The 22,896-nt window shown below is 43.5% G+C and overlaps 1 protein-coding gene and 1 long non-coding RNA gene across 3 annotated transcripts in view; one reads left to right on the forward strand and one right to left on the reverse strand.

Moving 5' to 3' along the window:
* EFEMP1 (EGF containing fibulin extracellular matrix protein 1) overlaps positions 1-22,041 on the reverse strand; it is a 50,173-nt gene extending 28,132 nt beyond the window's left edge. The window contains exons 1-5 of one of the 2 annotated variants that reach the window (XM_054196624.1): positions 21,890-22,018; positions 21,544-21,618; positions 21,382-21,469; positions 18,401-18,449; positions 17,962-18,222 (exon numbers count right to left, since the gene is read on the reverse strand). In XM_054196624.1, coding sequence (XP_054052599.1) covers positions 17,962-18,222; positions 18,401-18,449; positions 21,382-21,462 — 391 coding nt within the window. In that variant the 5' untranslated portion in view covers positions 21,463-21,469; positions 21,544-21,618; positions 21,890-22,018. Of the gene's footprint in view, positions 1-17,961; positions 18,223-18,400; positions 18,450-21,381; positions 21,470-21,543; positions 21,619-21,889 lie in introns of both variants that reach the window. The other variant, XM_054196623.1, reaches the window with a different exon arrangement.
* On the forward strand, positions 6,551-19,720 carry LOC128907592 (uncharacterized). Its single transcript, XR_008465659.1, has 3 exons — positions 6,551-6,683; positions 10,372-10,443; positions 19,676-19,720. It is a non-coding gene; the product is annotated as an uncharacterized LOC128907592 (long non-coding RNA).
* Positions 22,042-22,896: the final 855 nt, after the last annotated feature.

Here is a 22,896-nt window from a genome sequence, read left to right on the forward strand (position 1 = left end):
AGACGTCTTGCTGCCTCAAATGCGTTCCAGACAGATTTAATTCCAGTGTGATTGATCGTCCGCTCGGCTTTGCAGCTCTGCCCTTTGGGGGAAAGTCCATGCCATGTCATTTATTTGCTGGATGGCAACAAAAAAATGACTAGTGGCCCTTTCATCACAAAGTGCTATCTTCCAATAACTGATGAGGCAAGGGACGGACTGACAGAAGGTGAATCTAGGGAAGACTAATTATATCAAAGTATTTAATGCTAAGAGAAAGAATAGGATAAAAAAAAATAGAGAAAAAGAGAAAGAATAGAAGTAAAGCAAGGAGGTAAGTACCTAAGTATTAGTGAGATGGTCTATTTATAGTGGAGGAAGAGGAAACATCTACAAGCACGTTAATTTCTTACCAATAGGATAAGGGGGAGAATGACTTAAAACTCTGAAGCAAAAGCATTTTAAAATAAGACTTTGATAATTTTACCAATCCTATTATTACTTACGCTACTACGATTTTTGTTAGCTTGAATAACCCATACCACCGTTTGCAACATCAAGCCTTCTCCCAGGGTAATCAACTTCAAATTCCTTGTGAAAGCTTAAGCGGTCTAACAGGGTACTAGTATTTCTCTGTGCTGTTTAGCTTACAGAAGCCCTCGTCATGGATAAGGATTCCACTATTCTGCTCATGTGCAAACGCTCAACCGAAAGACGGGGCCACTTTCAGACAACCCACAGTCCACGAGAGGAGAGCGCGGAGGATTTCAAAGGACAGCAAGAACCAGCCTGGCAGGTAATGGTATTTGTGGCCTGTAAAGATTTTTAAAAGCTTTTGCAAAATACAAGGTTTACAGAAAGTGTCTACTGAGGAGGAGGGGAAGTTTTTTAACAGACTGTAAACACGTAGGCTTAAGTAACTTGAAAACTTCCGTACGTAGCACCTAATCAACTCCATTGATTCAGAGGCGAGTTTTAATTAATTGGATGCTACCAATAAAAATGCGGAACACTGGTGGAAGAACAACGACAAGATTGGTTTCTAGCAGTTAGCTGAACATCCTCTGTAGCTAGATCCGTATCTAAACTTATTTAGGATCTAACAGACTATTAGTATGCTTTGGAGATTTCGTGGACAGGCAAAAAGATCGATATGAAAGAAAAGAAATAAAACATCTCAGATACCAACAAAATAGGACCTTCTGAATGGATTTCAAAGTTTCAAAAACACCTCAGTGAAATGAAAACTAAGTCCTGGAAGTTCTTGTATCCTATTATTTTCAAAAGGACTGGGAAGCGTTCAATGTGGTTTAGGATCAAGTCCAAACGATTTTTAAGGAGTTAGGTCTCATTTTCAATGAAAGGAAAATAAAAAGGAAGCAAAGCATTAATAGATAAGTAATGGCTGAACACATATTAAAACCAGAAATCTTTTCAAAGCAGAGAACAATGATCTCTTATCTACAGAATGTTCAGTAAATAGGGTAATTCTGCATATTGACCTAAAACTCTTGGGCGTGATTTATTATTAGTCTTATTCGTGCAGTAATTTTTATTTACCCCATAAGGCTTCATATCTATTACGTGTTCGTGTGCTTGCCCAAAATGTCCAGTAACAGAGAGCAAAACTCCCGAGGCAGAAAATGCATCTGAGAAGTTGATGGAAAGAACTCTCTGTGACCATACAGCTACGTGTCGTCCTGTCCCAAACCAGCCATGTCCACTGCATCGTTCTGCTCCTCATAATGAAGAAAATGTATCCGATTTTGCATAACAATTTTGCAGTTCAGTTTCTGGAAGGGATATGATTTTACAGAGAGGCTACTGAGGAGATGATTATTTTAGTCAAGCCAGGCATCACTTCCTACAGAAGGGGCGTGAAGTATATAATTAGTAAAAATGACAATATTTTTTCATTTGGCACTGTAAGCTGTTCATAATCCTATTTAGAGTCACCATAAATCATAAAGTATCTCGTTTCCTAAAGGAGCAGCTTGATTTCATTAATGTTTTGAAACTCACGTTGCAATGTTGCTAATTGTACAGTAATTTATCCAGGATCACACTGTGAATTGCTGTTTTCAGTCAGTTTTTGGCACTTGTTGTCAGTTTTAGTAAAGAAAAGAGGAAGAGAGAACGAAGAATTAAATAGACATAAAACTAACGGGAAGGGTATCTAAAAGGGACAGTACTGCTTGCTGTGTGACAGGCTGGGACACTCGGCACAACCATCGGCAGCAACGTAAGCGCAGGCTGAGTCAAGAGCAGCGTTCCTTCGCATCAAGGCTACTCCCTCCTATACTTTGCAGCATTCCCTGCCCGCCCGCCCACCGGTAGGCTTGGTCTCCCCTTGGTACTGCAGGCTTCCTCTGGGAAGTTTTTTAGCGAGGGTTTTTAAAATAAAAGTTCCTCGCAACAAGGCGAAGGACTCATTCAGGACAGCGTTCCTATTCAGGACAGCATTAAGCGATTGTGTAAACTGAGGCACGTGCCAAGATGTTGATGAAGCTGCTGGGATCCAAGCATGTGCTCTGCATGCTGGAACTCAACTAAATGTGTCTTAATACGATACCTAAGTATAAGCGGTGGCTTTGTTTATTAAAATCAGTCTTGATAGACTTTCAGTACCTTAAGAAGTTTGGGGGGCACTAGCTATGAATAAAGCTCTGCATTTCTTCACGGCTTTGCACGCGAAGCAGCATAGACACTGATCTGTGAAACTGCACCTTTTTTCCTGGTTTGTGGATACACATTGATCTTCCTTGTTGTTTGTTTTTTGTTTGTTTGTTTGTTTGTTTTCTACGCTCTGAAATGGAGAAAGCTGCAGAGATTCACTTGTAGCAAGAGCTGGGCTGCGGGAGGCCGTGAATGACATCTGGCTTCTCGCTAGCGAGTCTGCTCCCCGTGGAAACGCTCGTGCCACTCAGGGCCGCCCCAGCCCTGCGGTACTTTCCCTTATGGAAGGCGCTTCCTCACCTTCACCCTTTGTGCGGAACCAGTCCTCTGCATAAATACAGCACAGTTTTATAAAAATTTCAGTTCTGAGAAGTACAGTAGGAAATAGCCTTAGTGGTAGGTAAAACCCAAGAAAGGTATCTTTTTAAATTTTGTTGCAGAAAATAGAGCAAAGAAGGAATGCAAGCCAAATGTTTAAAGGTATGAAGACGGAAGGCTTTCTCAGGTGAGCGCTTCTGCTGCATCTGTGCAGATAGGGCCTTCCAGAAGGAAATGTTCAGTGGTGACTGGTACCCTCTCTGTGCTACAGCCAGATGAGATAATAAATAATTCTAAATAGTTTGATAAGTAAAACTGAGGGACCGATGCAAACGAGCTTGAAAAACGAACGGGAGAAAAACAGAAAGTCTGCACGTTTAGCACATCTCTTCTGTCTGTCTCTGTCAGTCTAGGGTGAGCTGGAAGGAGGCGTTCTGACTGGGTATAAGGAAAACCCTTTTCCTCTTAGCAGCAAAAGGAAAAACCTTTTTCCTGCCTTAGGGCAGTGAAGAGGTGGAACAGGCTGCCCAGAACGGTTGGGCGCTCTCCATCCACAGGGGGTTTCAAGACCTGACTGGACAGATCTCCCTGGTCTGAGGGTCTGATGAACCTGGTCTGACCTCAGCGCTGACCCCGCTTTGAGCAGGACTTTGGACTGGAGACCTCCCGTAGATCCCTCCTCACTGGAATTGTTCTGTGATGCTGTAAATGTACTCTAAGCTATTAACCAGAATGGCGAACTCTGCTACCTTTCTCTCCTCTGACTTTTTACAGATAGTGTTCTTCAGGCAGTAGTTGAGTCAAGTGAGGTTTCTGATGAAAATGTTTATGGAGGCTGAGTCACAAAACCTTTTTTATGCAACCTAAGCACCAAACTAATAAATTCAGGACAGCTGCGAACTAAGAGAAAAAAAACCCTGTAAGGAAGCCATTTGGTCATCACTGGGCTAAATTGTGAAATTAGTGCTAAGAATAGTTAACAATGGAACATAAGCATTTAATTTTTCAAATTAAGGACAAATGATGGGAATGGAAAAACCTGCATATTATCATTCCGGTTTTTAAGGGCTGTTGTCTACCCAGCCCATCCCAGTTGCATCCCAACGGGACAGTAATGCTGTCTTGAATCTGAATTTGTGTGACAGAGTCAGTTCTGTAACTTCATGCCATAAAGCTGGAGTGTGTGTTAGTTGGTGTGTTGCGTGAGCTTCGGCAGCGTTACGCAAAGATGGTCTCGAGCTGACCCCGGCAGATCCCACAGCTGTCCCTCTTGGAATGTTACGGCCAAATTAAAAAAAAAAAAACATTTTTGTGTCGCCTTTTTGCTATTTTTCATCTTTTTAGACATGTAGGATCATTCTTTCTGGCTGAACCCCCCGAGTGGCCGTTCAGTCTGTGAAAATCCCGATTGGTCCCTTTGGTCTCTTTAATATCTCGCTCTCAGCCTACTGATCATAGCTGTCGTAGGAGTGTGACTCCACCCCGAGGACAAGGCACTGTGAAACGGCTCCTTAGCCCCGCTTTGGTCACAGATGAGGCATGTGTACGGAGCCCCCGGGGCTCCCACAGCGGCTACGAGCCAGAATTCGCTGAGGCCGGTTTTTGGCTAGGTTGGACACAACAGATACTAAAACAAAGAATCAAATGCAAAGAACGATGTAAGCTGCTGCTGCTTTTGTCCCAAATACAACACTAAACACAGCAAGTGTTGTGTGAAGCGTGTGCTTGTTACGGTTACCACTAAGCTGTTCTGGGCAGGACAGATTTCCTTCCACATGCACGCGTTGTCCAGAAGAACGGAGCCTAAGTAAGGCTCCTGAAAGCTGTGGCGGTACAAAACGATGTCGCTGAATTTCAGTATTGCATGCTTTTCCCCATAATAACAGAGCCTGATCCCTATGATGAAAGTGTTCCGACATTAATACCCGATTTCTTTTTGATGTTTCTATATCAAAATATAAAATTGCATTTGACAGCTAACAATCAGATCAAATTACTTATACATCACTTTTTCAGAATTACTTTCAAACTTTTGTTTGAATTTCCCAATGGTTTTAATTTTCAACAAAACTATACTGGTTTGTGCTCTCTAAAAAAAAGCCTCAGCCTTCTTCTAGGCAGTATTCCATTACAATGGAATGTACCAGACCCATTAATCGAAGCTTTGGGGAACAGGCTTTTATGCTCAATCAACAGGTAGCCGCCACCAAATGCAGAACGATGGAAAACTTAAGGCACTGTGCTTTCTCAAATTGGGCAGCATGAGACACCTCAGAAGGGTACAGATACTGCCAATCTACTTGCCAACAATTAACCTCATCCTGACCGTCTTTAATAATTAAAGATTTCCTTAAACATATAAATTATGCAACTCCCTTTCAGAAGCTGCTCTTTTTAAATTCCTGATCTCACTGTACAAAATATCCAGACCTTTGTTTAATTAAGTTCTTAAATCGTTGGCCTCACTCATATCCTACAGCAGTGAGCTCAGGAAGCATTTCCTTTTCGGGGGTCCTGCGACTACCCCAACCTTTCAGCATCATAAATGAAGCTTTGGATTGTTGTGTTTCAAAGCGGGAAACAGCAGTTGCGAGGCTGCTTTCTCCAACCCCTGCGTTATTTCTGTACGGTTTTGCCACGTTTGTCTCTTGTCTCAGTTGTTAAAATCCCTCCTCATCCCCTGACTTTTGCTTTCTGCTGCTGCGAGCTGCTGCTATTGTGCAAGGTTCCCCTTGAAATGGGCTGAGCAGCGCTGCAAACGGCTTACGAGCTGTTTGATAGGTACGAAAATCAAGCAAGCGAAGTGTTTCTGCACCGCTCGCAGGGCTCCGGCTTCTCTGCTGGCTGGGGAATCCCCCAGGAAGCTTTCAGGAGGGTGGAGAAGGCAGAGACAAGATCAAGACGAGTGCTCTAAAGCTGTGCTGAGGGGAAGAGGCTGAGGGTGTTCGAGGGTGTTGCTGGGTGGATCTCCTTGGCTAGTTCCTGGGTTTGGCTTTATTACATGGCTGTGCTTTCAATTTATTTCAAAGGTGCCTGGAGCCTTATAAATCTGCATACATAGTAAGCAAGAGATTCTCTTAACGGTGAATACTGAAATTTGAGTGTAATCATACTGGAGAGAACATTTTGATTTAAATACATAATGAAAAAAACTTTTTGTACAAATGTCTTCTAGAAATGCGGAATTTTCCCATTTATAGGCATACAGAGCCACAGTTTCTGATAGAGGAACGCTTTATGTTGGAACACGCACAAAAAAGCAGCCCCCTCCCCAAAATCATCATTTTCTGCATGCTGAAATAATAGATTAAAACCTATATTTTCTGGCTTGTTTAAATGATGGTCAAACGGTGTTCGCGATGGGAAAAATGTGTGGTTTTCTCCTGCACCCAACTTTTGCAGTGCACAAACCCCATCGGGAGGATGGTTATAACTCTCTTCCAACTCAGGTTCATCTGAGCTGTAATGCTCTCCTGTTTCCGCACACCCCAGAAGCCCAAGACGCGCTCAATCGGTACAATGTTGACTTCGGCCTATAATTTTTATCTGTTTGTACAGTGCGTTCTCCATGAGAAAAAAAAAATACTGGGCCTAGAAGCGTCGGCAATATCTCAGGGTCTTGAAACCATCCTGAACTTCTTTGCCACCCAAATAACATACAAGGAGAGAGCTGGGAAGAAAATCTGTCTTGATCCTTCAAATGAAGCCAGGTAAGGTTGAGAATGATCTAGATGCAGAGTAAATACAAGCAGGGTGACTCCAGGTACAAATGTGTTTTTCCTTTAACCCTGGGAAATGGCAACGACTTTTGGATTCTGCACACTTTCCTGATTTAGTCTCCGACAACTTCTGGGAGGAGCAAAGTAGGGTATCTTCCCCAGCCTGGGGGGGGGGCCGATCAGCGGGTGCTCCAAAGCACTGCTAGTACTGATGTGACTGCTCTCGCTGCAATGCTGCCTATTGAAACATTACTGCTTTTAAATAGCTCTAAGCGTGACAGGCAACAAGTTGTCTTATCTGTTTCACCTTTACCATCTAAAAGCTATGTGGAGAAATTGTTCCTGATAAGAAAGTCCCTCGAGAACAAATTCATCTATGAAGAAAGTGCTTTACATACTACAAGGTATAAAAGCACAAGTGAGATCTGGTAACCCAGGTGCAAAACAAAATGGTTTCAAAATTGACGTAGAACTCAGGAACTACTTTTTTAAGGCACTTGACAAAGATAGCTATTTCTTGAAATGATGCTGTCTTTATCAACTTTGATGAACCTTCTCCAAATACTGAACTGTGTTTCTTGCTTCTAAACGTGTACTTAATTCCAGCTCTTTCTAATGCATCCCAGATACCCTAAATTCTCCTCAGAGTAAGACTAGACAAGAAAGAGATTGCTTTTGCCATCTTTCTGATCAAGCTGGTTTTATAAGCTAGGTCAAGCCAGCTAAAATCACACGTAAATTTCTGCTCGCTTTGCCGTGTTTTATCCCTGTCCTCTGTGCAAGTCTGTTATTAAATGTTAGCTTATTGGCAACCTCTTTAAAACCATACAGAAAATTACCTGTCAGAAGTCCTTGCATTTTCCGTTTCTAACTACTTCTGTCAGAACAGGCAGCTGTTACAGTACTGATAAGGATTTATTTTTAAATTGTTAACGCTAAGAAATATGCAGTAATTGATTGTCCACATTTACTGTTTTTCTGGCACTGTGGTATTTTTCATCCTGTAAGATGTCCTATTTTTTTCCCCTGGCTTTCTTTAACTCTTGTGAATATTAATTAGTGAAAAACTAACTTTTAAATTTTTGTATAAACACCAGTTTTACACAGCAGTCTGACTTATCTGTTTAATATCTTCATCAATGACATAGTGGGATTGAGTGCACCCTCAGCAAGCTTGCAGACCACACCAAGCTGAATGGTGCGGTTGACATGCCCGAGGGACAGGATGCCATCCAGAGGGACCTGGACAAGCTGGAGAAGTGGGCCTGTGTGAACCTCATGAGGTTCAACAAGGCCAAGTGCAGGGTCCTGCACCTGGGTCAGGGCAACTACTAGTGTTAATACAGGCTGGAGGATGAAGGGATGGAGAGCAGTCCTGCTGAGAAGGACTTGGGGGCGCTGGGGAGGGGCAAAGCTGGACATGAGCCGACAATGTGTGCTTGTAGCCCAGAAGGCCAACTGTATCCTGGGCTGCATCCAAAGCAGTGTGGCCAGCAGAGTGAGGGAGGGTATTCCGCCCCTCTGCTCTGCTCTGGTGAGACCCTCACCTGGGGCACTGTGTCCAGCTCTGGAGCCCTCAGCACAGGAAAGACATGGGCCTGTTGGAGCAGGTCCAGAGGAGGCCACAAAAATGATCAGAGGGCTGGAGCCCCTCTGCTGTGAGGACGGGCTGAGAGAGTTGGGGGTGTTCAGCCTGGAGAAGAGAAAGCTCCAGGGAGACCTTACTGCAGCATTTCAGTACTTAAAGGGGGCCTACAGGAAAGATGGGGACAAACTTTTTAGAAAGGCCTGTTGCAATAGGACACGGGGTAATGGTTTTGAACTAAAAGAGGGTAGAATTAGACTAGAGATAAGGAAGAAACTATTTACAATGAGGGTGATGAAAGAACCACTGGAACGGTTTGCCCAGAGAGGTGGTCGATGCCCCGTCCTTGGAACATTCCAGGCCAGGTTGGACAGGGCTCTGAGAAACCTGGTCTAGTTGAAGATGTCCCTGCTCACGGCAGGCAGAATTGGACTAGATGACCTTTAAAGGTCCCTTCCAACCCAAACCATTCTATGATTATCAAAGTTTTTCTTTTGGTGCAAGTTACGGCTGGTAGTGGAATTTAGGTGTCAATAATATCAAAGTAGATGAGATGATTATTTACTTGGAGACCAGCAAAAGGCCAATTCTCCTGATCTTTCTGAAATAAAAGGTTCATGGGTAGACAGTGATCAATCACTTTGAAAACTCAGTCTGAAGATATTACTGGTGTTGATGGACAAGAAAAACCCTTCCTGAAGCCATTCAGGCTTGAAACTTTAAATTACTGTACTCTCCGTTGCTTTCACTATCTATTGGCGTTTGATTGCGCACATTATGACCAGTTACCTGTTAACAGAAATCCCACCCATGCAGGCATATGCCTATAAAAATCCATGAGCAAGTGCTGTTTGTACTCAGAAAACTACATGGAACATCTGTTCAGGCACGGGCTAAACCCGCTCAAGTGCGATGTCAGATTTGCTTATATCGTGCCAGACTGGGTCACGCATTAGACTAGAAGTTTACTTCAGCTTAAATTCAGCTTGTGAAAGAAAGCTCAGCCACATCTTCTCTTTTTCAGAACTGACTTACATAGGCTTAAATGACACCTAGATACGTCTACTCAAAAGCATGATTTTTTTTTAATTGGGAGTTAATAAGGGTAGATTCATAGCTTCCCAAAGTAAATATCTCTTCCCAGGAGATACACCTTCATAAACTGACTCCTTTATCATCCCATTTAAGAATTTTACTTATTTCTGTGCTTTAGCCTTCTGCGGTCATTGCCACTATCCTGAACCAAACAAGTACTATTTTTCCCACCTCCTGAAAACTAGCGTTTTGACAGTAAGAAACGAAAATAATAAAGCTGTGTGAAAAAAATCCCCAAAACTCAACCCCAGAACAAAAGCACCACAGAAAACCCCCACCAAAAACTGAAAACAACAGACAACCCCCCCACCTTCTAACTGCAGAACAGTTGTGGGGCATTTTCCAGGTAACAGCAATAGATAAGGGTCTACTGAACATCTAGTTCTCAAAATGCCTCATTAAGAGATTGGGATATGTTATGCCAGAAAAGGTCTAATTAATTTCTGGGCCTCATGAACTTTTTTTTTAGCACTGTAGCTTACAAAAGCGTGTGTAACACATGCTGTTTTCTTATAACTTTTTTCAGCTTCCAAGCTAGAGGTTTTACCATATAATTACACATAACAAAGATTAGACGTTTCTCTAATACACTTAAAACCGAATCAACTTTTAAAATTATTTCAGATCAACAAATAAAACACAAATGTGAACAAGCATAAAAGGTATTGTATAACAACTACGTGTATGCTAAACTAAAGTACTTCATAGCTCTGTAATTTGCAAATCCCTCTTGTATTTTTAGTAAAGTTAAGATGTAAATGAAAGAAGGTACGAGCAGGATTCTTGTGCATTTAGTATGTTCTTTCAGGTTAAATTTTGCTTTATGTTTAATTATGGCAAGTAGCTTTCTCTCTAGAACTATCGCTTTCTGTCTGCTATGAAAACAAAACTTAGCAAATTAAAGATGAGAACAGATACAATCTTTGTAAAATATCATGCTTTTTATCCCTGAACCTAACATGGCTGATTATCTATTCCATGTATTCTCATCACACGCAGAGAGAAGAGATCTTACTAGCCAAGTTCAGATCTTTTGATCTTATGGACAGAAGGAATGGAACTTTATGACAGGTATGTGGCAAACTTCCCTTTGATAAGAACCCTGCGGCTGAAAGGATGCTTAAATCTTGTATGAAGTATTATAGAACATGCATAAACGATGATAGTCTAGAAAAAATAGCTCAAAAAGCATCACAGAGGGAAAATGAGAATAAATACTCTTGAAGTATAACGAAAGGAGATGGCCAAGCTCAACTTAAACAAAGACCATGCAGAAAAAGTAGAAGTTCTCACTGAGTTAGCACGCACGCACAGGACAAAGGGGTTGCCATGACAAAGTGCTGTACAAGAACAGTTGACTGTACCACAAAATATGCAGACTGTTCAAGATGCAACCTGGTAAGGTGAACTCAAAAATTACTCTCTCATTGTGGTTTCCACCAGACCAAAAATCTCTCGCTAGTACGGGGTCCTATCACACTATGTTCTTACTGTCCTTGATGATAGGAAAATGGCAAAATAGCAAGCCTAAACAACATACTGAATTAATTCAAGTAATGGTGGAGGCTGGTTTGCTTGGCCGTAGTTCAGCAGGTATTCTTCATTAGTAGAGGATGTGCAAAGGAACGCAGGCATCACCAGGCCGTACAGCGAAGAATCAAACAGACCACTTCTGTATTTGTGGGAAGCTTTGTTCTTCCTTTAGGACTATTTTGGCACGCACAGAAAGGCGAATACAAACAGTAGCTACCACCTTCCTTTGCCAGCATGAGAAAAAAAATGAAGAAAATCACTTGGAAAGAGAATAAAATAAGGAAAATAAGAGTTTTGAACTTCAGCTCTTGAACTAGTTTCCCAGCTTGCTAAATTAACATGCCATCATTGGAGATGCTCAAGAAATGCCTTGGACCTTTAAAAAGCGTGTGTCTGTAATGCTGAGAGCCTTTAAAGATGTTCTAGGGTTCGAAAAGGTGACTCAGTAACCCAAACTTCAAAATTAAAGTAAAACACAGATAAGAGCATTTCAGTCATACACTAACTAATCTGATGCAGGAATCTGGTTTGAAAACAGAGAAAAAAGTGTTTGTTGAGAGAAAATTACCTTGAGCAAACAATTGGAGGAAGGAGCACGCAACCTTTCTCAGCAGGCTAAAGAACTATAATGCAGTAGTCCGGGATGAAATATCTGCAGCTCTGCTCCAAGCAAACACATTGAGAACACTGCTGTAATGCTTTCATGCAAGTGTGGCAGGAAGAATCCATCCCCAAAGAGGCAATGGTGTCGCTATAAGATCAGCTGGGAAGGGTGCTAAAAGCAGCTCCCAGGATACTCTCCCGCTGCTGTCACTGCTAGGGAAACTTCTGTACCACTGCAACTCCACAGACCGCAGCTCACGGACAGCAGGTACTGAAACAGGTAACAAAAGCGAGCCTGTGCTCTCACAAATCTTGTCTTGCGTCATCTGATGCTACTGAATTCCTCGTAGGGTTTACTGACTGTTAGGGTGCTTGTGTTTGCAACAGGTACAGGGAGTTCCTTGAAGGCATAAATAAATATTCCGTCTTTTAACGGGGTGCCAAGTATACTGGGATGACCAGTCAGGATCGCATATAAGCGCGTTCTTCCCCTTTGCTATCTGGTGTTATTCCTGACTGCATTATAAGAAAGACCTCCAGCTTAGAGAACGGAATTCTGAAGGAGGACAGATGGCCGGAGGGTTGGACTGTCTTCAGGCCATGTGCCTTCTGAATACATTTGCTATGTTTTGTCTGTCAAAACATTAGCCTCCGCAGAGCTACTAAGCAAACAGGCATTACAATCAACAAACTAAACCCAAAAGTATGACAGTCGATGCGACTACTGTATGATCCCATTTTTCTTGAACAAGACGCCATGAGAACTGCTAATGAGTTTACTTAAACTTGGAAGTCTAGTGTTTGCCTGCGTAATCACAATTCAAGAAGCTAAGGTAAATACAACTTTCAGAAGCTTGCCCGAATCTAGGAGACTTGGCGTGATTAGCATATGGTATGAATCTGTAGCTGCAACGTACCGAGCGTACTCCTGCAGGGGTCAGAATCATGGAAAAGCAGTAAGTAAGGAAAGGATGTGAAGCAGCTGCTAGTATTTACGCTGGTGATGGATGTTCACAGTAAAATGGTCAGACAGAAGAGAGAATATCTATCCAAGGTCTTGACATGACGCTCACAGCTGTGCAAATAGCACAGATGGGAAGATGATTCAGAATGGCCAAATTTTGAAAATGCCCAAACCCAGGCCCTCAGGACCTCAAAACAAGATGTTTTTTTGTGACCTCCCCTCTGGTCCCTGAAGGCTATTAAAGAGATGCTCCAGAAAGGGCTCTCTGCAGCAAAACGCAGCGGTTTCACAGATTAACAGCTTGAACAATTGGTTCAGGATGGGCTGATGAAAAATGATCTCTGCATGACGTGCCTAAATGTACAAGAAATTAATTGGCATCAACAAACCCTCAGTACAACGAGCTGTGAAAATGTCAGCTTGTATCCTTCTGTGGATCCTCTTAGACATGCAAAATTCTTACGGCTTTTCCAAGTTATTAGCATTCAAATGGCATGTGGAACCAGATCGGTCTCTTAGGGTGGCTACTGCTGGCAATGAGTGTTCTCCACTTGCTGAAGGACTGGCGCAAACATACGTACACATGAACTGTGCCCGAGTAAGCACTTTGAACTAATGGCATCTTCAACCAGATAACTAGACCTCATTTCTCCTTCCACAGCTTCTCTCCTCACCCTTTCTTCAAACTAAACAGGTCTTGTGTTGTTGAGAGGCACAACTCTGGAACTCGTCACAACTCAGGCTCTTAAAAGTAGTCCTGGAAGCATTGCTCTTCAAAGACAAGAAGCGCGAAAAACTTGGGATGCTGCACACTTCTAACTACAGGCAATATTTTACAAATGGGTCTCCGAAGCATTTCTGGGGCCAGCCTAGGAAACCGTCATAGGCGTATTTTAGGTTATGTCTATATTAGCAAACAGCGTGGACCCAAAAGAGCAGATCAGACACGTTGGTGCAGAGGCTCCAGTGTCCCAGTACAGGCATTTCTGAGGGTCCCTGGGCTCTGGCTGGTGTGGTCCTGGAGCCCGTGTGCTCGTTAGTGGTTGTGGCGTATTAGCAGCGCTCCTGCAGTGCGCTTCAGGCTCAGTTTCATCTGAACAGGGTCCGGCCTGCATATTGCAGGACTGCTCAGCGAGGCAAATCAAAGTGCGTTAAGCAGAGCTCGTTAGGAGGTGCATTTGAGAAGCGCAGCCCGCACGCCAGCCCAGACGGCAACGAGGAGCGCCCTGCCTGCCGCCCACCCGGCCCTGCGGCCTCCGCCAGCTCTGCAAAGCCCACCCGCATGCAAAGCCCACCCGCACCTACACAATTTTAATGGCCTTTATATGCCGGTTGCACATCCCTGCTATTTATACTTATATAATATTAAGTGATTTCTGTATAGAAAAGAAAACAGCATGAACTGCTCTCCTTTGTCCCTCCCTCCTTAAAAAAAGAACAAAGAGGAATCTAGAGATGCAAAATTTAGGCTTTTTTTGACTTATTTACACTAAGTTAACTTCTTGAGGTAAAAGCCTAGATTGAATATGGTAAGTTACTTTGAAAAGTACTGGAAAACTTAACAAAAAACCCCCCGCCAGTGAAGAGATCCCTAAAATGATTTTGCGGGGGAAAAATAACCACAGCACAGAAAACAAGTTCATTCCTTTCCTCCCCCCACAGAGAATGAAAAAAGCAACCGACATCCACCAAGTCTAAGCAGAACTATCTAAAAAAACGTCTCTCTCTCTTCCATATAAGAAAGCATTGCTGTCTTTTATTACAATCTCTCTCCCCCGTATGTTACAGTCACAGAGACTGGAGAAATATAGGAAGCTAATCTAGCTGAGGAGCAAAAAAAAAAACAAAACTCTGCTTACGTTATTGCCAGCACAATAGGAAGGCAAAAAAAAAAAAAGTTCTTTCCCCTTTTCAAGTTTCCAGGTTATTTGGTACCTTTGCTTGGCTCTTTTCATTCAAGTGTCATTAACGTTCTAGGAAAAGCTAGTACTTTCTTGCAGACTAGATTTGACAAAATTGAATTAATTGGGTGATTTTCTTTTGACTTCAGTAAGAGCAGACTCAAGTCACAGAGCACTGAACAACACCGTAGAAATACAATTCAGTCTTGCATGTAGGCAACAGAGTGCAGTTATTTAGTTGGTTTTTTTTCCTGAGGCAAAAAGTGTCTGAATATTAGCTAACTCAGTTACTTGCTTAAAAATATTTCGTACGCGGTTTTTTGTTTTTCCTAATTTGAGCGATACTTTCACATCGAGAGGTGAGAACATTTGAGTGGCTTCCTGAAAGCGCTGGCAGGTGCCATGTAGGGGAATCTACCTTAGCGACCACTTCGGCAGCCCTTTGAGTTAGCGGCACGTTTAGAAGTGGCAGCATTAGTTAAGGTCATAAAGTGAGAGTTTAAGATACAGTTGAAGTGTTTAAATTGAAGCACAAAACCCAGTGCTCTGTACGGAAGAGGTCTTCCTCCAGGATAACTTTCCCTCGTATGTTCATCCATCTGGGGGTTCCTGGCACTTACTGCTCACATACAGTATCTTAAGAATTCCCCAGGAAATTTTTGCTACCCACACTTCTACACAGTTATGCAGGAACATGTTTCTAATCACTAGTAATTATAAAAATGATGTATATCATAGGAAACTGCAGTCGTTTCCATAGAGTTGCCGTCTGCAAGACAGTGTGCTTTGCCATCAACCTGCCATCTGTGCTATCCATGGGTTACACGGTCTCTAACGGCGTGCGTTGCAGACAGAAAGCTCTCAACACTGATAAATACCATAGCTGTCACTTGTTTTCTTCAGGTCAGAAGTTAAGACGGTATTAAGTATCTCTTGTAACTCAGGCATATGGCCATGTTTTGGGAGATTACCTAACGATGAAGCTGAGCACATCACTGAGGCCTCTGAAAGTCCAACAGGACCAGTGTCATTTATGCATGTTTATTCCAAGCACAGAAACCAACATGAGCGCGCTTGGCCTATCAGACCCTCACTATTTAACATTTAAAAAGGGAGTGGACATCTGTATTAAAACAGAAGGCCCCTCATACTCTGGTATGATGTCAATAATACAGCTCCTCAGAGTATGTTTTTGTTTGAAACAGAGGTCTCCACACTTTCACATTGGTTATAAAATACTTAGTGCTGCTGGACTGGAAGGAAAATGTCATGCATCTGCAAACAATTAGAAGGAGCTGGACTTCATATTTGATTTACTAAACAATAAAACAAGCTTAAGTGTGACTATATGTGTAAGTTACACTCCCTAGGAGCCTCAAGCAGTTATCATAGCAAAGTCTTTTAACTGTAATTAAATAAATCCACAGTGGGACCATTGCTGATCAAGATTATCTTTTATAAGATATTTTCAGCAGTGAAAAGCATGAAGATCATGAAGTTGAATGCATGCTTTAAGTGCTCCAAAAGTCTTTTATCCTTTCTTTCAAGCACACTGTCCACTACCCTTTTTCCAGCTGGAATTCATTCAGCACGATACATTTCAGCTTTCAAACACTAATATTTCCACGTTTTCTGCATTTAGATCGAAATTTTGGCATGAGCAAATTAGTAGCAAAACTCTGATTCAGTCGAGCCCAAGATTTCACCACAGTTTGTGTATCTGCTAGTTAAAATTAAGTTCTGATACTATAACAACAGTTATTTGTTTAGTTATAAATTAACCAAAGAATTGTGAATTGAATATAAATTCCTGAGACTCGCAAGTCTCAGGAAGCCAGAGCATAGAGTAAAATAACAGTAGTGTAGGGACACCAGTCGTCTTCTCAACAGAACAAAAATCTCAGCCACTTGTCAGTTTCTAAATTAACCCTAATTCTCAACCTTTATTTGTAATATGAAGCATTGGTACTACACACCGTTAAACTTTCCTATGCTATCCCTGATTTATACACATGAAGCCATTGCAGCAAAAAGTGATGTTCACGTTTGGAAGTCTTCTAGCATTACTTGCAATTTTTATAAAAATAAAAGCGGTGGTATGTCTAAAGCTGAAGCAGTTTATTGCAATTCACCAGCGAATACGAGTGCCAGCTGCAGTAAAGCAGCATCACCTGAAGGAGGGAATCCGGTATTCTGTTGCTGGTTCCGCTGCTACTTTGCCAAGTCAAACTAAGGAAAAAAGCCACATTTGCCACCCTTGGCATTGATTTTTCCCTTGATAACCCTAAGCAAACACTCAGGGTTAAGGGGATCATGGTACTGACCTCCTGCGGTAGGTTCTTTGCTTGACATTCTTGATTTGGAGTGACAGAAATGTTGAACATTAGCAGATAAGCCAGCAATGCAAGTCTGAGGCTTTGCCTACAAAAATAACTTATCCAGCCTCCACGATGATCACTATGCTTCAGAATGACAGGGAATTTACTTACAAGTGATAAATAATGTTCTATATACATGAATACCAGGGAGAAAGGGACTACCACTGTATATTACAGCTTGCCCTGATTATAGCCACTCAAGTACTATTTTATATGATTATACTGTTATGGGCCACAAAGTGGAAAAGATGAACCACGGGGTCTAGTTTTGCCCTCTGTTTGGCACGGTTATCCCACTAACGTGCTTGAAAACCGATCTGATGAACAAGGAGTAGAATATATTTTTATGAAAGAAAACAAAACAGTGGATGAAACATTTGTTACTTCAGCAAGTATAAGAGTAAACTATTTATATAAAATAATAAGTGAAACTGTCTTAGTTTACAGTAGTGCTTGTGAGTCTGGTTCCTGAATGCATACAATTAACATTGCTAATACCCTGACAATTTTGGCTCTGTGTGTGGTGTATGCACACTCAGATGAAAGCTCGTCATTGCCATAGTTTCAGAGACTGGCGAGACCATGAGTGGAAGTAAGCTGGCGGCATCTGCCTAGAGCCACTTCCACAGAGATCAGAAGAGCACAGGCCGTTCAGATGTTTGGTTCCTACTGCTTGATCACACATAAAAACACTGCATTGTTCTGCATTACAAACTGGTCTAAGCAAAAGTTCATATGGTGGTTAATTCTTGTTCCATTCGGCATTCACTTACTGAAAAATACATAGTTTTGCAAATCTTTAGAAGTCATCTATAATATGACCTGCTATGTTACCTGCTTTTTCAAAGCACTGCCTCTCCTGGACATATTTAATACAATACAAAAGGTTTGACTAAAGTTGCATTACTTGCATTAAGGAGCTTTTTTTGGTTTTTTTGAGGATCTACAGACAACAGAATTAACTCTACCCATTAGTCTGAAATAGATGGAACAGACTGTAAGGCTGCGACAAACTGCAAGTTCTGTTACCGTAACAATAACAACATGCATGTATTTTATTTACCTATCTTAGGGAAGTGTGTACATGTCCAGTTTAATGGTGCCACAATATATGCTACTAAACACAAGAGTGCCATTTTTCCAGGCATTAGATTTGTTATCACACGCACTCCAATTATACCCAAAGTAAAACATAGGGCAGTACGCTTACCTTGGCACACGTTGTGATCGCTTTGCTCGTACCCAGCTGCACACTGAATTTGATGAGTTGGGTTTGGAGGGGCACGGTGAGGATCAGCTGGAGTCCGTCGAATGACGTTGTTTCGACCACTAGTGGATTCAGCTGCTGCTTCTTCTCGCTCATTTACAATAATTTGCGCTGTTCTAGGTAGACAGAGGTATCCTCCATAGTGGTTAACACATTTCATCCCACCTTTACATGCATCTGGGACTATTTCACATTCATCAATATCTGTGGTTAGCAACAACACAAGTCACGCTTTTAACATTCGAACCTTCTGCAACAGCCATTAACACAAATAACACAATGAGACATGCAAGCACACCTCCTTGTCCAAAACAGGGGTGTGTAATGATAATACTTAGAGGATACCAATGGCAAGTCTGTCTGTGAAAATTATTTACTGTACCTTTGCACCGTTGCCTAACAGGATCCCATTCATAGCCATCTGTGCATTGCTATGGAGAAAAAAAAATATTAAAAATTAGGCTACTCGGGATTTTTATTTTTGAAAAATAATCAAGCATATTTCAATGAACTCAATGTTTGATGTTAAGGGAAACGCAGTGTTTGCATATCTTAGTAAGCTAGAAAAATGGCTCTTGGTACATCATTGCTGTGCAGGAACAAGTATTTACAGAGAGAGCCTCTATCTCAGGAAGTTCCTAAGATATCGTTTGTTGCGAGTACGTAGGTTTTATTGGGGCTGGGGAACACACTGAGAAAAGCCTCACTTTCTCCTTGCCTTGTTCCTATACACTGTTTTAAAGCATCTGTCAGTGGCTGGATCCTGGTATAAAGAAACCCCTGGACCGACCCAGCTGACTAGCATGAAAATTTTCTTATGAAAAAAAGAAACAAGTTTTTCTGAATTTTCATCGTGTTCACTGCCTTCCAACAGGTGAACATCTTTCATTCCTGGGGCTGGTTTCCCAGAGGGACTGCTGGGCCTCTATCCCCCTGTACTTCACCCTCTCTGCCAAGAGCATTCTAGCGATGGGGAAGGATCCCATGACAGCTGGAAATTCATTCACCTGCTTTTTAATCGCATGACCCCAGGAACTGCAGTCTAGGAAGAGCAATTTATATTGCGAGACATACAATAAGCGGTTAGAGTTTATAACAGTGGGACTACCTCTGTAAGTAAGACTTTGCAAAATTCAAACAAGACTATACTCAGCAACTATTCATGTCAACGCAGACTAGTAACTCCAGGAAGAATTTTAAATATTCTGACCTGCAGTTAGGTAGGCATCTTCAGTGTTCCTCTGCCCAAAAGCATTACATCGTCTGGAGGGCAGTAATTTTAATCACAAGTGACAGTTACAGAAACTGATTAGCAAAGCATTGCAATGTTACCAACTGCAGCACACACATTGAAAATAGCAGTGAGTCAACTGGGCTGTACTATGGAGGGGCATATGCGTGCTGTGCTGCTTAGGATATTACTTTAATGGCCCTATAGAAAAAAAGAATCGAGTCAGCTAATGTAATTAGTCACAGTCAAGCAAGCTAAATCTTGCTGCGACTCCTCTGCCACAGAGGAACTATACAGGTGACAAATCTGACCTTCAGATGCCAAGATCCACTTGTTCCACGTACTGTCCTCACGTTATTTTGAGGAACTTGTTACTAACGGACACTGACTCAGCATTAGGATTGAAAATATTTTCTTCATTTGCAGGTGACACCATCCATCTGCCAAATGTAGCAGCGAGTTGTAACTTTGGAGGCTTCTTCTTCCAAAGGGGTAAGTGGACAGCAAATTGTATGACAGTTCTCAATCTCTAAAGGAATGACTGCATGCCGAGCTGACAACACCAAAGTTACTGTAGCTATGAAAATGCAAACCCAAAGGAAAACAGCTAATTCATGCATTTACTGAATCACCCAATTCCTGTTAACGCACAACAGAAGTTCTGTCTATTTAACCGCAAGGAGCCAAGTCCATCTATTACAGCAGCTGAAGGGACCTTCACAATAGAAAAGGATTTGGCCCCAAATGAATACAATGTACGCATGAGAAACAGTAGCATCCTAGGAGTAAAATTTCCAAAAGCTACGCTTTTTTTGTCAAGTAGTTTTACACGACTAGAGTCTAATGATCACTGAAGCACCTAAATGCTAAGACCTCTTTGAAAATGGAGTATAAGAGCCCAAGTCGTACGTGCATGCTAGAAATTTTCCATTGGTATAAACAAAACTACATAGGCTTATCAGAAAATGCTATTTCATTTTTTAAAAGAACATGTAATAAATGCAGAAAAAGGTGGGATTCCTATGTTAGTCTGGATTTTCAAAAGGTACTTAGATCTTCAATTTCCACTTATATATAGGGACTTAAAAAAATCACAGACGCTTCTAAATAGAAGTACTCCCAACCTTCAAAAAATCTATTGCTTCTAAAGCCCAGTGTTAAAGTATTTTATGACTGACTTCCTGATGCTCACTTGAGGCTTCTTTGAGCCCCGTCTTCTACAATAAGGTCCAACTCTGCAATATTTACTTGCTTGAGCCATCCCACTGACTTCAGTGGGATTACTTGTATAAAACACAATCTCAGTCTTTGGCTGTGGTTCTCTAACTTTTTGCATGTGTGCAGAATTTTCTGCTTGTGTGGCATTGCGCTAATGTCTGTACACATATTCAGAGGTCCACCCATATGAAGCAAGTTGCAGGGATTACAACTGTAATCAGATGTGAAAGTGCGGGTTTTTCCCCAGCCCAAGCCGATGTAATTGCCACTCCTTCTACGACATGCATTATGCAAGCCAAAGACTGAACACAAGCAGATTAAAAAAGGCAAAAAAAAAAGGCCTTACAAAAAGGCCTTTAAATCTCTTACCCTATCACTTGGTTACAAGCAGAATCTATTTCCAGTATTCTTGTACAATTTTATCAAGCCATGCAAAACCGCTGCTCAAAACCAGCTCAGAAACTAACAGCCCTATGATCGCTCCAGGACTTGGATGCTTCACTGAGAGCACTGAGTTCTGAAGTGCTTACATAAATATCCAAAAGAAAACACAAAAGAATGTTTGACCTAATTATCTGTCAAATTCCATATATTTCAAAGGAAGGTCCTAAGGTTCCTGTCTTTAGGAAAATGGATTAAAAAACACTAAAACCTCATAATTTTGTTCAGCTCATCGAGCTGAGCACATAGATAAGCTTTTCAGAACAGGCAGTTGTAGCTCGTTTTGCTCAATCTTGTCAACTTTAAAAGACTGGATCGGTACAGGAACAGCCTGTTTTATGGTTAACATCCGAACTCAAAGAACTCTGCACTGCATGCTATATACATCGGCAAGAAATTTGGTTTTTCTTAAGGGTCACTTAGAAAAGAATCCCTGCAAAGCAGTCATTATCTCGAACTCCATCGGACCTTACCGTGTACGTTATGGTTTCCTCAGTTTCCTGCGAATGTACGGTAATGAGGATGAGGGCGGCCAAGAACACGGCTGTCAACATCGTGAACCTCGAGAGAGAGGACAACAGATGCGCTGGGAACGTTTTTCGGGTCCCCGGGCGGGCCGCTGCTCCGGCCCCTACCTGGCGGGGCGGCCGGGACGTGCCCCTCTCTCCGGCGAGCAGCGGGGGCTGGCGGCGCCGCCGGGGCTTATCCAGCTGCGGGGGGGAAACAACCGCGGGGAAACGGGGTTTAAAATAACAGGGCGCTCGGCGCCACACCGGGCTGCAAGCGGTGCGCTGCGGCCGCCTCGCCAGCCCACGTTTTTTGGGGCGGCGAAGCGATTTTTGGGTAAAAGCTCACAGTGCGCAAGGCGGGCGGTCGGGGTGGCGCAGAGCCGGCGCGGCGGGACCCACCTCCCCGCGAGCAGACGGGGCCGCCGGGCACCTGCCCTGCCCCGGGCCCCCGCCCCGCGCTGCCCGCTCCTACCTGCGGCGGGGCCGGTGCGGGCGGCGGCGGCTGTTACCGCGGCGGCTCGGCCCCGTCCGTCCGCTGGCTCCGCTGCGGTGCCGGCGCCCGCTCGCTCTCCTCTCCCCCCCCGCGGGCCTTCGGCTAAATAGAAACGGTCCCGGCTCCTACCGGAGCCCCCGGACGCCCCCTACCGACCCCGCGGCGGCCGGAGCCCTTCGGCGGGGCGGGGCGGGACGCGGCCCTTCGCCGCTCCCCGCGCCCGCCCGCCGCCGGCCGGGGCGCCCCGAGGCGGGGCAGGTGCGGGGCCCCGCCGCCATGTTGGGTCTGTGAGGGGAGGACCCCCTCCCCCCGCCTCGGCGGTCGCGTCTTGAGGGGAGCCGTGGCCGAAGCCGCCAGAGGCGTCTTGCGGGGCAGGGAGGCGGGTGCCTCCCGCCACCCCTGTGAGGGAAGGGCCGCCGAGCCCCGCCGGAGCCGCTCCCGCACGCCCCGCGCAGCTGGGGGCCCGCCGGCGCGGTCCATCGCTCCGTGAAGCGCAGGGCGGCCGTCATTTTGGGGACGGCCTCGAGTCTTGGCAGCTAAGGGAGAAGCCCCATGAGGCCGAGGTGGGAAGGAGGGAAAGGATGTGGCGCTTGCTAATGACCTCTTGTAGATCATGGTGGGCCGGTAGCAATGCCTGTGGCGTGGTTTGCCCCTGCTGCGTGAGGTAGGGCCGTCACCCCGGCAGCGCTGAGGCGTGGTGGCGGGCTTGCTCCCTGACAAACGACCCTCACCATCTCCTTACCTCAGCTTTTGGTGAACCAGCTTCTGCTGGATGCTCTCATGTTCCGGGGAGCACATTTTTGAAAGCCTTTGTATAATATACAGTATAGTATACAATATCGTATATATATATGTGGGGTTTTTTTAAATTTAAGCTGAATTGTGACTTCTCAAGCAATAGAATGGAGTGTTTATCTGGCTAGGCAAGCTACCTGAAACTTAAAACACAGATGTGTTTTCCTGCCTATTCTGAATTCGGTAAAAAC

The sequence above is a fragment of the Rissa tridactyla genome, chromosome 3, assembly GCF_028500815.1.
Source record: "Rissa tridactyla isolate bRisTri1 chromosome 3, bRisTri1.patW.cur.20221130, whole genome shotgun sequence".
Taxonomy (NCBI): Eukaryota; Metazoa; Chordata; class Aves; order Charadriiformes; family Laridae; genus Rissa; species Rissa tridactyla.